The 13,156-nt window shown below is 31.8% G+C and overlaps 1 protein-coding gene across 4 annotated transcripts in view; it reads right to left on the reverse strand.

Moving 5' to 3' along the window:
• Positions 1-13,156, reverse strand: part of LOC106869618 (neuronal acetylcholine receptor subunit alpha-5) — a 499,717-nt gene that overhangs the window by 50,026 nt on the left and 436,535 nt on the right. For 2 of the 4 annotated variants that reach the window (XM_052968838.2, XM_052968840.2), the window contains one exon: positions 10,817-10,840. The exons of the other annotated variants lie outside the window; for them this stretch is intronic. In XM_052968838.2, coding sequence (XP_052824798.1) covers positions 10,817-10,840 — 24 coding nt within the window. The remainder of the gene's footprint in view (positions 1-10,816; positions 10,841-13,156) is intronic. 4 annotated transcript variants of the gene reach the window in all.

A 13,156-nucleotide genomic window follows, 5' to 3' on the forward strand; every position in this document is an offset into this window, starting at 1 on the left:
TATATATATATATACATATACATATACATATATACCGTGATGGCTTTGAATTTTTACTCGGTGGTCCACACTGAAGAGGCTCAAGGGTTAAATTTTAGAAAAGCCGAAACCCGTGTATGTTGATGTCCTAAACTGCATAATTTTTTATAGTTGTGCTTTTGAATGTATTAATTTTTCCGTTACTTTGCCTACTGATATTTCTGTTATCTTGGGGCTGTACGGTGGTTCAACTAAGATTTAACTCTTATTTCTAGCGGGTGTATGCTTTTATGCATCCTCACGCTTCGTGAAAATTTGTAACTTATAGCCATTTGCCTGCGGACCACCCGTGTTGCTACTGTTGATACCATCAATTTAAAATTTTATCCACAGATGATATTAACAGTAGTGACATCTTATTTCAAATCTTAGTGTTTGAATGTTTTGTTCATATATATATATATCTTAGAAGATTGAATAAAAGCCCTTTTCTGTCTGAGTACGAGATTTTTTTTATTTTCTGTAAACTAACAAATCACTCGGTGCTTTGTTTATAACAAAAATGTTCTCACTTTTCAAAAGGTTATTATCTAGCGTTATAATATACAGTGTTTGTTGAGAGGAGACACTTAGCTTAGTGGTACAAATCGTCCACCCGGCATTTAAGAGGTACAAGTAGCTTGCTAGCAACTTTTCCCCCTTCTTCTAAGAGGAATCGTATAATCTGGTTTCACAGTTATTTTGCATACGAGGTTTACTTAGTATTCTGCAGAAGACCAAATAACTCGGCTCTTCAAAGTCTGTTTATAAAAATGTTTCTACGCGCACACATGTATATATCTTTCAGCTTTTAAGTGTTTCAGTCATTAAATTGTCGCCATGTTAGGGCACCGACTTGAAAAAATTTTAGTCGAATGAATAATAAACCCCAGTACGAGACATATCCAGGCTCAACACAGTACCTTGTAGGACACCACTACTGATTTTGACTCAAACACAACATGTTGCGTTCTGTTCGTCAGGAAACACTTTATCCACTGCAGCAGGTTTCCACGGACTCCAATGTTGGACAGTTTCTTCAGCAGGATTTTCTGGTCCACTCTGTCAAATGCCTTGCTGAAATCAAGGTATATGATGTCAGTGTTGGAACCTTCTCCTAGCGCTTTTAAGATGTCACCAAAACGGTGCAGAAACTAGTGGGAGTTCAGCAGATTGTTGTCTTCGAGGAATTGAGTTATTCGCGATTTCATCACCCTCTCAAATATTTTAATGATATGAGAAGTGAGTGAAATCGGACGGTAGATTTGTTTCCCTTTTTGAAGACTGGAAGGACGGACTGGGAAAGAAAATGATCAGGAATGGTGCCTACATCAAATGAGTTTCTCCAGAGTTCAGCTAGAGAGGGTCCAATTTGGTCGACAAATCTTCAGGACAGTGGTCGGGAACATATCGGGACCTACTGCCGAGTTGTACTTGATCTTCTTTCTGTTAGGATATATTGAGCACCAAAAGTTATGCCAGATATGGTTAGTTGAGAGTTTACATCACTGATACTAGCCAGATCAACCGCATTAACATTACCGAAGACAGAGCAGTATTGTCTCTGCAGTATCTCGCACATGAATTTTGCATCATCATGAACCAGGGAACCAAGAGTGGAAACATCGTCTTTATTTATTAATTTTTTTTTTGCAAATGAAAAGAACATTTTGGGAGTTTTATTTTCGCAATGGCCCAACTCTCCCCAGCTACTCTTTGTCTATTAATGATAGTCATCGTGCTTTTTTGGGGGTGTGGTTTTAGATTCGAGTGATGCAATGGCAATCGAATGGGTGCGTCGCTGCTGGCAGTAATTAAGTTGGTTGATTTTCTTGCTAATTCTTTTTATTTTTCTGATAATTACTCTTCTATTTCTAGGGATTCTGCACTTAGATTTGTATACTGATATACTAATCTTAATGGAGTATGTTTTGCGCATATATTTGTTACAGTATCTACAAATGTCTGCTATGATGTATTTATGTTGGTGGTAGTGGGGTGCGTGTGTGTGAAGGCCCAATCAACTTGTGAAAGATCATGATTGATCGTATCCCAGTCTACGTTATGAAGATCTATAGTGTCAAATAGATGAACTGGAGAGATGTCCCTGAATTTGATCTGTGGGTAGTAGAATCTCAGATCGCAGAGAACCATGTCATGGTCTGAGAATAGCGGTATTTTTTCCACAGCCATATTGAGGATATTGTCAGTGTGATTATTGAACACCTTGCTGGTTCACGAATAAGTTGGGTCAGAAAAAACTCATTCATGAAATCAAAAAGCAATGGAATTGCTTCCTTATCAGGGGTTGAGGTGGAAAAACCTGGTCTGAAGCTGTTTGTGGACCAATTAACACTGGGAAGATTGAACTCCCCCATCATTAATATGTTGTCAGCATGACACTGATGGACGAAGCACTTAATACTGCTGAGGCATCCTTGAAGCGTAGTAAAGGAGTTAGGAGTGGCCTATGGAGCCCAACTACTAATAAATTGTTGGTTTTACTATACACAGAAGCTGCTTCACAGTGGTCATTGGTAAATACTTCCATTGCTTCAGCCGAAAAAGAATCGTGCAAGAAAATGGCGGTCCCACCCTTTCTTCTGCCGACACGGCCTGCACGAATGGCTGTAAAATTCTTATTCTTCACTCTCACCTCAGCTTACCAGTGGAGGTTATTGAGATGGGTCTCTGTCAGCAGGAAAAAGGGATATGGTGTGGATGGTCATTAACCTAGTCCTCAATAAATTGGTTCTTCGATTTTGGGGAATTGGTAGAAGGGCGGATGCCTTTTTCATTGAGCAAAGATTTTGAGGCGATATTGGTAACTGATTTTGACTGTTTTGGTGATTCGCTTGTTAATGGCAGCAACGAGAGTTTGTGCAATAGTTTGGTGGTGGGGTGGCATTGTGTGATGGTTAGAATGTTCTTTTGTAGCTCTTTTGACAGATTTCTTATAGCTAAAAACAAATTCTGCTTGGAGAACTGCAAAAGTTTGTGGTTGTGGGTTTTGTATCAGTTAGAGTTCCCGTTTATATTTTTATTTGTGCAGCGAGTCTCCGGGGTATAGGGAAATGGACAATTATGCTGTAGACATAATCTGTTACGCTGGGAATAGCGTAAAAATATAGGGTTCCGTGTAAGATGAGTGTTTTTTTTTCAAATTTGATTTAGTATTTGGTAAGGGTGGTGGCACTTTGGTGGTAACGGCTGTTGTGAGTAGGAACTGAATGTCTAGTCCCTGATAAATGAATGAATTTGCAATCAGTGTCAGTGCACAGCCTCCTGCATAGTGAATAGCGGCATATTTTGGGGTTTCGTGTGTAGGGTGTGAGAGGCATAGATTTTAATTTGAGTACATTTGTGTTTGGCAAATTCAAATATATATATGTATACATACATATATACATATATATATATATATATATATATATATATATATATATATATATATATATATATATATATATATATATATATATATATATATATATATATATATATATATATATATGTATGTATGTATATATATATATATATATATATATATATATATATATATATATATATATATATATATATATATATATATATATATATATATATATATATATATATATATATATATATACATATATACATACATATATATGCATATATATATATAAATATATATGTATATATATATATGTATATGTATATATATATATGTATATATATATATATATAAATATATATATATATATATATATATATATATATATATATATATATATATATATATAAATAGAGAGAGAGAGAGAGAGAGAGAGAGAGAAAGAAAGAAAGAGAGAGAAGTTATGCGCCTACGGGCATTGTCTGACGAGTCGCCTATACTGCTAAGTGCTTTACAGGTGCAAAACCAATGGTTACTCTATAACTGGACATAACATTTAATTTCATAATATATTCATATATGTGTGTGTGTGTGTGTGTATTTAAATGTGTGTTGGCGTTACTATGGCCATTCACTTTATAAGTAGATAATGCAATATTTATAATAAATTAATAAGTCTATACTTTTTTATTTAGCCGTAGTTCAATTTTGACGAGACAGACCTACGATGAATCGCATTCTTATCATAAATATATACTCCTTGTATTTTAGATAAGTCTTTCACCTTTTATGCTAGTAGGATTTGATGAAGGAGGCTGAGGTGCTAACTCTAGCAAGTTGATGAAATGAATTAACACAATACCCTTCTCTGCTACCTTCTCAACAAAGTCTTATAAACATGTGTTATCTCATTCCTGTATTATTGCTATTAATCACTGTTATTCCTCTATATAGATGCACCATTCCTATACAGTATACACTTTACTATATTTGTATTTAGATGTTCTTTACGATGTTACCACTTGTTGAAGGTTGCTCGCATTGGCATTTGGAAGCTTCAGAGATATCTGATAATGCCCATCTAAGTTGGATAAAGGAACTATTGTAATTCAACAAGATATAAACATATATTATATCTATCTAAGCTTTGCAGCTGCAAAGTGTCAATTGGAGTACAAGATAGAAATTTGAACGTGAAATCAGTATATAAAACTTATACTTTTCTTTTCTATCAGTTCTTGATTATTTTTCGTGTCTAAGTTAAATATTCACAACTCTTCATAGACCCGCTTTTGTTGTCATTAAATACATAAGTATGTGAACGTGAAGAATTCTAATTCTGTAAATACACTTAGGCTAAGAAAAAGCAAAAAAAAATATATATATATTTCCATGAAATTATTATGAGAAAACACACAACGAATCTCCAGAGATATTTTCGTGGCAATTTTTGAATGCTTTTGTTTTCACTCCTTTTATTTACCCGCACATTGCACGAATGAATCTGCATCATTTGTATGTACGATGTACACACGTTCAACAAAATTATTCATCATGTCATTTTTGTTTAAGAAAAGAACCACTTGGTGGGATGTTGGACTGTTCTCTCATTCATTTGCATAATTGTTAACCACATTCAATAGTGCTTTGTAGTTCTTTACTTAATCTGCTCGACTCTTCATTTGTAAAAAATAACAAGAAAAGTTTTCTGCATTCTTCAGCGACATTCTGTCCAAACAAGAAAAAGTGCATGCTTTGCATAATAAATCATATCAGAATAAAGCTATTTTAAACTGCCATTTTTGATAAATTAAAAAAAAAAATTTAAGCATATGTAAGAAAGAATGTAGATGATAGAAAGTCTGTTAACGTTGAGCAAACTATGAAAGACTAACTCGAAGTTCGAGATGTAATGCATTTCGTCGTTCTCAGGCAGGTTTGCACAATATTTTGTGTTAGAATTGCGTATGACTTTAAGATAATATGTTCGATGTAGCTACAATATGAAGATCTCCGAAGGTTTAAATTTTTTTTAAATGTCCATTATCCAAATGTTAAAAAGGTATCAGAAGTGCAATAGAAACTGAATGAATTTTAGAATACTGAACAGCATTTCCTTCAAATAAAATTTTAATAAAATTTTATATATATATATGACAAAAAAAATTTCGATATACTCACACGCAAACACACACAAACACACACACACATGCACACACACATGCACACACACACACACACACACACACACACACACACACACACACACACACACACACACACACACTTAGGTACAGATCGAGAAAAAGATAGAGAGAGAAGAAAGACTGAAAATGAAAGTATACTTATATTTGCATTTACACATGCAAATATATGTATCAAAATATGTTAAATAAAATATATATTTATTTGCAAACATAAAACCAAGTTCATTTGAGTTCATCTGTTTAAGTAAAAATAATTCACTTGTGCATACTTACGCTTATCTCAAACATGTACCGTGAAAATTCAGAGTAATATATCACCTAATTTTCATTTAAAAACATTCATACATATATGTTATGATATTGTTGGTAAAGAGACATAAAAAATCAATGGAAGTGTTACAGGTCAAGCGGAGGAAGTTTACGTACACTTCAGATTGACAGAATCATGCATTAATACTTGCGCAAATATTAATATAGCACGGCCATGCACACTGAAACTGTTTATACTGATATTTTAGGGATACTTATAAAAAAGCTTTTTTGAACAAACATACCGCTGCAATAATCTGTGATGTTTGTAGTGCTTTGCACGTTTTAGCCATAACTTGAACTGAATTGTCTGAGGTTATGGTAAATACTACTGATATGTATTTCTCGGGAGCTGTGTAGAAAGTGTTAGCTTATATTGATTAGCATGTATTTACTTAGAAAAATATAATCAGGCGCAATAGATCATTTTATTATGGAGAAAAAGGCCTAATATATAAACTAGAAGATGGTAGTAGTAGATGTATCTGAAGTAAAACAACAAGCTCTGGCGCCAGCCGGATTATTCACCTTACAATATTCTTCTAATCTAGCACTCAATGTTACAAATATATGTTTGCTTATAGTTGCATATATCTTATTCAAGATTATGACGTTGAATACGAGGAGTACCATGGCTAGCAGATATTTTGTTTTTGCTTACTCTTTTACTTAATTTTCACATAAGTCACCAGTGAGGTGGACGTTCGGAAAAACGTGATTACTTAGCCTGATAAATATAGTACCAACATGCCTGTCAAATTATATTCTGTTGTCTTAGAAAAGGATAGAGCATGAAATATACTATATCTGAAAATAAAAGGTGAGATGTCCTCAGAGTGTCTTCGAAAACAAGACTATCCATAAAAGATGACCTAGTGTTAGACAACTTCATTAGACTTCAGAGAACTAATACTATTATCGTTAATTCTCAACTGCATTTACCTAATCTTGTATATCTGATCTTATAGCAAGTAATATTTTCTCCATTATTTTGTTAGTTTATTTTCTTGGTCATTATTTGAAATATAAATAGTTATAGTCAACGATATTAACTGAATGGAAAATCCTGATCGTCATGGGAGCTAAAATATTATGTGTGGTTATATGAGCTAAAATGTTATATACGTTATATGATGGCAATCGACTTGTGAAATAAATCAATCGACTGTATACCGAAAGAAAATGCAGATTAACAACCGATAACCTAATAGAAATAATCATTGGGAGATTGACGTTTCTGTTTGTTCAACTATGTAGCCACTAGAATTATAGTTCAAAGTCATTCAATATTCCATGCGAAATCTATAGTTTATTACCTGTCGTATGCATTTTACTGTACTTGCATCACTTTTCTGCCTAAGTGGATTTTCTGTTTGTCTTTTGCACAAAATATGTTTTGTAATAAGTGTTTTATGTTTCAACATAGCTCTTAAGACGCTATGAATGACTGCTGAATTCTTCTTATAAACTAAGAGAAACAATGTCCATTGCTGTCAAGTGAAGTATTCAAACAGTATAACTGTTGAGGAAATATCTAAGGGATTCAGAAATAAGAATAGCTTAAAATATTGTAAAAAGTTATAAAAGATATTCTGTCAACAATAGCATAGCTAAAGAGGAGCGAGAGAACGGTTACTCTTGATAGTAATTTAAAAGCAATACCTTATATGCTTATTCCGTTGTGTTTTCGTGAGAGGAGGAGGAAAACGAAGGACCCGCCTGGTCAGTAAAATCAAGAACAGTTCCAAGCAGTAGAAACTATAATTGAACCTCTATGTCTCAATATATACAACTAAATTTATGATGAAACACAATCAGCAATCAGGAAAATAATGTAGACAGGAGACTCTTCAGAAAGTAATATATATGAGTGATCGAGTAAAAAAAAAAAAAGGACATAATATAGGACTCGAGGATATATATAAGAAACCGCTGCAGCTGTCATAGTAACTGTTATTATACATTTTAGTAATAAGTTATCTTCTTAATTTGTGAAAGAAATATAATATTACAAGAAATAAACAGACTTTTTATGAGGATAGCTGAATATAACAATTATTTGCAAGGATCAAATATTTCGACAAAACTTTTTTAATAAAAGAGTGAAAAGATAGCTGTAGTACAGACGCAAGATATTAAAGTTACATAATCTCGCTTCTATTTTCCTATGAGTCTAAGGTTATGCAACGCATCCATATTACCAAGAAATTATTTGAGATATTATAGGGATGCTAAACAAGAAATCAAATTGTCTGAATATGGGAAACATCTGTTGGCGAACGTTAGATTATAGCATTTCAAAGCAATAGAGCAGTAGCAATTATGTATTTATGTTTTTTTGTGAACATATACTTTCGACAATGTGGTTTAAGTTAATGAACCGGCCGTTTAGGTATTCTTTGTATGAATGTATTACAGTTATCACTACTTTATATTATTACTATTACTAATACTACTGCTACTACTACTACTAATAATAATAACACTATAATCTTAGTGTCAGTAGGCGTTGCTTTTGTGATTATGAATTAATCCTATAGTATAGACAAGCATTAGCCTTTACCCAATACTGATGATACTTAAAAAAGATAACTCATTTATAGGAAAACGCTATGTTTTGATTATCAATCTATGCCATTTTACAAAAAGATTGCGCTGAAAAGTAATATAAAAAGCTGTCCAAATGTAGGCCGTTTGAGATGAAAACATTCCATATCAAATTTATCTTTTTTTTTACCAAATTTTCACTTCTCATTGTGTAAATGTATCTGCTTAGTTATGGACATACCAAATAGTACATTAATGTTCGTTATCGATGGAAATCAAAGAGAGGAAACAAGTTATCTGGCTTCTAATAGACACTCTTTCTTTACATGTAAACGGCAGGAGATAAACACATCACAGAAAACGCTAAGTTGCGTACGTTTGTACGAAGCAAATGTCACCTAGACCATTGATGAAGACAATGAATAAAGGGAAGGAAGAGAAAAGGTCTCGAAGCAAATTATTGACGTCTCACAATGTCCAAGCATCAGAAAGCCTATAGAAAACATATATCCCGATCCTATGATATTGTAAGAACTATTATATTAAGTAACTGAATGAATACATACATACATACACACACATATATGTGTGTGTATGTATGTATTTATATATAAATGTATGAATGCATGTATATATGCATATATGTATATATATATATATGTGTATATATATGCATGTATATATGTATATATATGTGTGTTTATATATATATATGTTTGTATACATTTACGTTTGTATATATATATATATATATATATATATATATATATATACGTATATATAAAGATATGTGAGTGTGCGTATTATAATTACATATGTGCCATTTATTTAATGAGAATCAAGAGAGTGTGACTACTAAGAATTATCAACTGTGGATTTCAATAATTTTCTTTCTACGTCTTCAGACAATTTGTTGAACTAATTCAATCATCTACAAACCAATCCCTCTTGAAATTTGTAATCCTAAAGCAAATTGGAAGAAGGTTCTTCCCCAAATTGGAAGAAGGTTTTTTTTACCCCTATTTCTCTATTAAAATTTATTCGGGGCACTGAGTTTATAATTCATCCATCGAAATTTTTCAAACAATTATATTTATATACGAGACTGGTTTCTATTTATTCTCTATTGAAATATACCTGTATAAGCAATAATTTATGATATTCCTACAGAATTGCATGCATACAATGAATATGTATAACTGCTTATGTGGTTTTTACCAATTCGTTTTATACAAAAAATTAACTTCTAAAAAACATTTCATATTTCCCACTAATTTACAATGCTGATTTGATTTATTTTTGCTTCTGAGATATTTTCTCTTCTTTCTTTGCAATCGGGGTAACAACAATAACAATATTAACAACAACACACTGGTTTAAAATGAAGACAGGTATGGCATATAAACACATATATACATTATCACCAGTAATAAATATATATTAATACACAAATTATACATTTTTACATTAATACAATTTACAATTTCTATGTACCTATATATGTATGTCCTTATATAAAATTGAACTCATCCGTCGTAGACGACAGGTGAGTGCTTCGCAATTTCTTGCTGAAGACCTAGACAGATCATTTGTTTATAGTGGTCAAATGTTTGAGATTTCTTATGTATTATATATATGTAATAAACATGACATTGTAAATACTATATACATATAAGTTTCATGCATATAGATATATATATATATATATAGATATATTGTACATATATATTTATAGACTTATGCAAATGTATATGTGTGTTAATAAGGTGACATTTCAGGATAAAACAAGGAAGGAGTAGGAGAGGAATAAAAAGGTTTACATGTGTACAATATTCAAGATGAAAATAAGTTTCCCACCACAAAATAAGCGCATTCTGAAAAGTCCCAATTAGTTCCAGTTGCAAGCTGCTGATGCAAATGTGGAACATATATATAGTGTATAAGAAACAAAGACCACAAGAAATCCTTAGAGTTCAAAAGCAGTGAGTTACTGGATGTAGGTTAGTAGCGTTTACTAATCATCCAATTGATAATTTTGGTACCCTTCGCTGATCTATAGACAGTTGCACCACTAACCGTTCATGTGTTTCTAAGTTTCTACGACTAGTGTTCGTGAAGAGTGCTGTATTTAATTTAGAGAAAGCGAATGGCCCATTACAACGGCATTGTATAGTAACGAAAAATAAATAATAGTAATGATAATAATAATAATAATAATAATAATAATAATAATAATAATAATAATAATAATAATAATAATAATAATAATAATAATACTGACAATAGTAATAACAATAGTGATAAAATAAATCATAATGATGGAACAGAAGGGAGGGTACACAACAGTAAACGGACCTACCTTGTGATGTCCAGAAAGACCAATCTGATCATGAAAAAAGAGATACTAATCATCATCATCAATATCATCAATAATTTAATTTTAAAAGAACTTCAAAAACTAAAATAATTATTGGAATACTATTGTGTTACGTATATATGAAATATAAATGTAACATTTTAATATTTGGTTCAAAGCATTAACCACTAAAACGACATGATTCAATGGTTAATAGTAAGATTTTTAAAAATCAACCCAGATTCGTTTCAGATGAGAACCTACCGACACAATGAACATTAGACACACAGTCACAGCAATATGCAGGATTCGTTAGGGTAATTGTTTTCAACTGTGAATTGAAAGCGTGTCACCGTCTCTATGTAATAAACAAATACCATAACAGAGAGGAAAATGTTATTTAGCATTTCCACATTTCATGATGGATGAAACATTAAGTGAACTTCAGCGAGATTTGACCTCATAAGTTTTATGTACATAACCCGAAAAGTCAAACGTCTAATAAACTATACATTGGCGTAGGTATATACATTTGCCTGACTAACCGCCAGTAATACTAACTACCAGTAATAACTTGAGGTCAATTTTGTCGACAATAGTTTTTCATTACAAACATTTACCTCTGCTTACTCAACAAGTATAGTCTTTCGTATTATTCTTCCTTCATGCAGACAGCACTGTAGAGCTGAAAAAATTCGAAACTCAAGGCTGAGCAACAATTTCGTATTAACGCGTCGTTCGAATCTATTTACTTTATTTATTTTGTTAATATCTCGAAGGAAAGCCTAAATATCGAAAATTCGCATTCTCTGCTTTCTCGGACAACGAGAGTAGTACTTCTCTGGGACTTCATTGTTTTGCAGAAAATTCCCTGTTGAGAAATATGTATGGAATCATTTTAACAAGTGCTTTTTGAATTCTGTAGATGGTGCCTTACTACACACAAGGATCTACAAAAGAGGCTTTTGTCTTTACTATTAAATTCTCAACTCTTCGGAAGATGAAAAATGATTAGCTGAAATCGTCGATGTTAGAGCGCGAAGCTAAGCGGAACCTCATGAAAATCATTTATTTACTTTTATGCAAAACGTCATTACTACTTAATTTACATAATTAATGTTTATCGGATTCGTTGATGGAAGAAAGTTGGGGAGTAACCATCAGTTAAGTAGGCAACTTCAGAAAGGTGACATTGCTGTGTTTATGTTGGGTCTGAAAAGCTATAAATGAATATCCATAGACTAAACTGTGAATAGGAAAGGATTTAATAAGGTAGCACTTCTGTGAAAGAATGGCTGTAAGATGGAGTTCATTACTTAACATTTAGTTTTCCTTTGTCATTTCTTTGTTTCTATTACAACTCTATACTAGCATAACATTGTGCTCTGAACCATACGCATATTAAATTCTACACCAGGTAATAAGTCTCGCTATGCTTAAGCAAAATATTATGTGTGTGTGTGTGTGTGTGTGTGTGTGTGTGTATGTGTGTGTGTGCGTGCGTGCGCGCGTGTGTGTGCGTGCGTGCGTGCATGTGGGTGTATGTGTGTGTGCGTGTGCGTTGGCGTGAGTGTGCACCTTGGTGCACATTTATAATGTATATATATATATATATATATATATAGTTTTAGGGGAAATAACCAATTTTCAAGAACTCATCGATGAAAATCCACTAACACATATAGAAAAATTAATAATTAAAAGCACAATAAATGAGTATAATTTAAAGTAAAGTAAATATCATAAGATAAATATAATAAAAAGATTACACGTGTTTCATAACCAATTTTTAAATAGAAAAGAAATTTAAATCGATTAAAATCAATTGAAATTATCGAAAATAAGTTCTATTCAAAAATATAGCTACTCGTCAGATCGTAAGTAGAACAATAATTAGATATATATCTCAACCAACAATAAGTACCAAATGAATTAATATGAAATACTTATTATATAAAGATAATTTATATTTCATAATTTTTTCCATTCATAATTTTTTCATTCATATTTTTTATTATTACATTTGTAGAAATAAATAATCTTGTATTTTTGTATTTTTCTATTATTCAATTGATCTTTAATTATAATTAAATAAACGTCTTTAGCTTTAAATAGTATAGCTTTAACTATTACACCGGTTAAATATGTACTAATTTTATCTTCATTATTATTTTAAACTTAAACTTCGTTCAACTTGTATTTAAAACAATGATAATTTAAAACAATGATAATTTAAAACAATGATAATTTATGTAAGATGTTTTTTGTATATAATATACATGTTATTATAATGGATGAAGGGATGATTATTGAATGGTTATTATTTTGATATTATGATATTTT

The sequence above is a fragment of the Octopus bimaculoides genome, chromosome 6 (assembly GCF_046866305.1).
Source record: "Octopus bimaculoides isolate indiv1 chromosome 6, ASM4686630v1, whole genome shotgun sequence".
NCBI classification, from domain to species: Eukaryota; Metazoa; Mollusca; class Cephalopoda; order Octopoda; family Octopodidae; genus Octopus; species Octopus bimaculoides.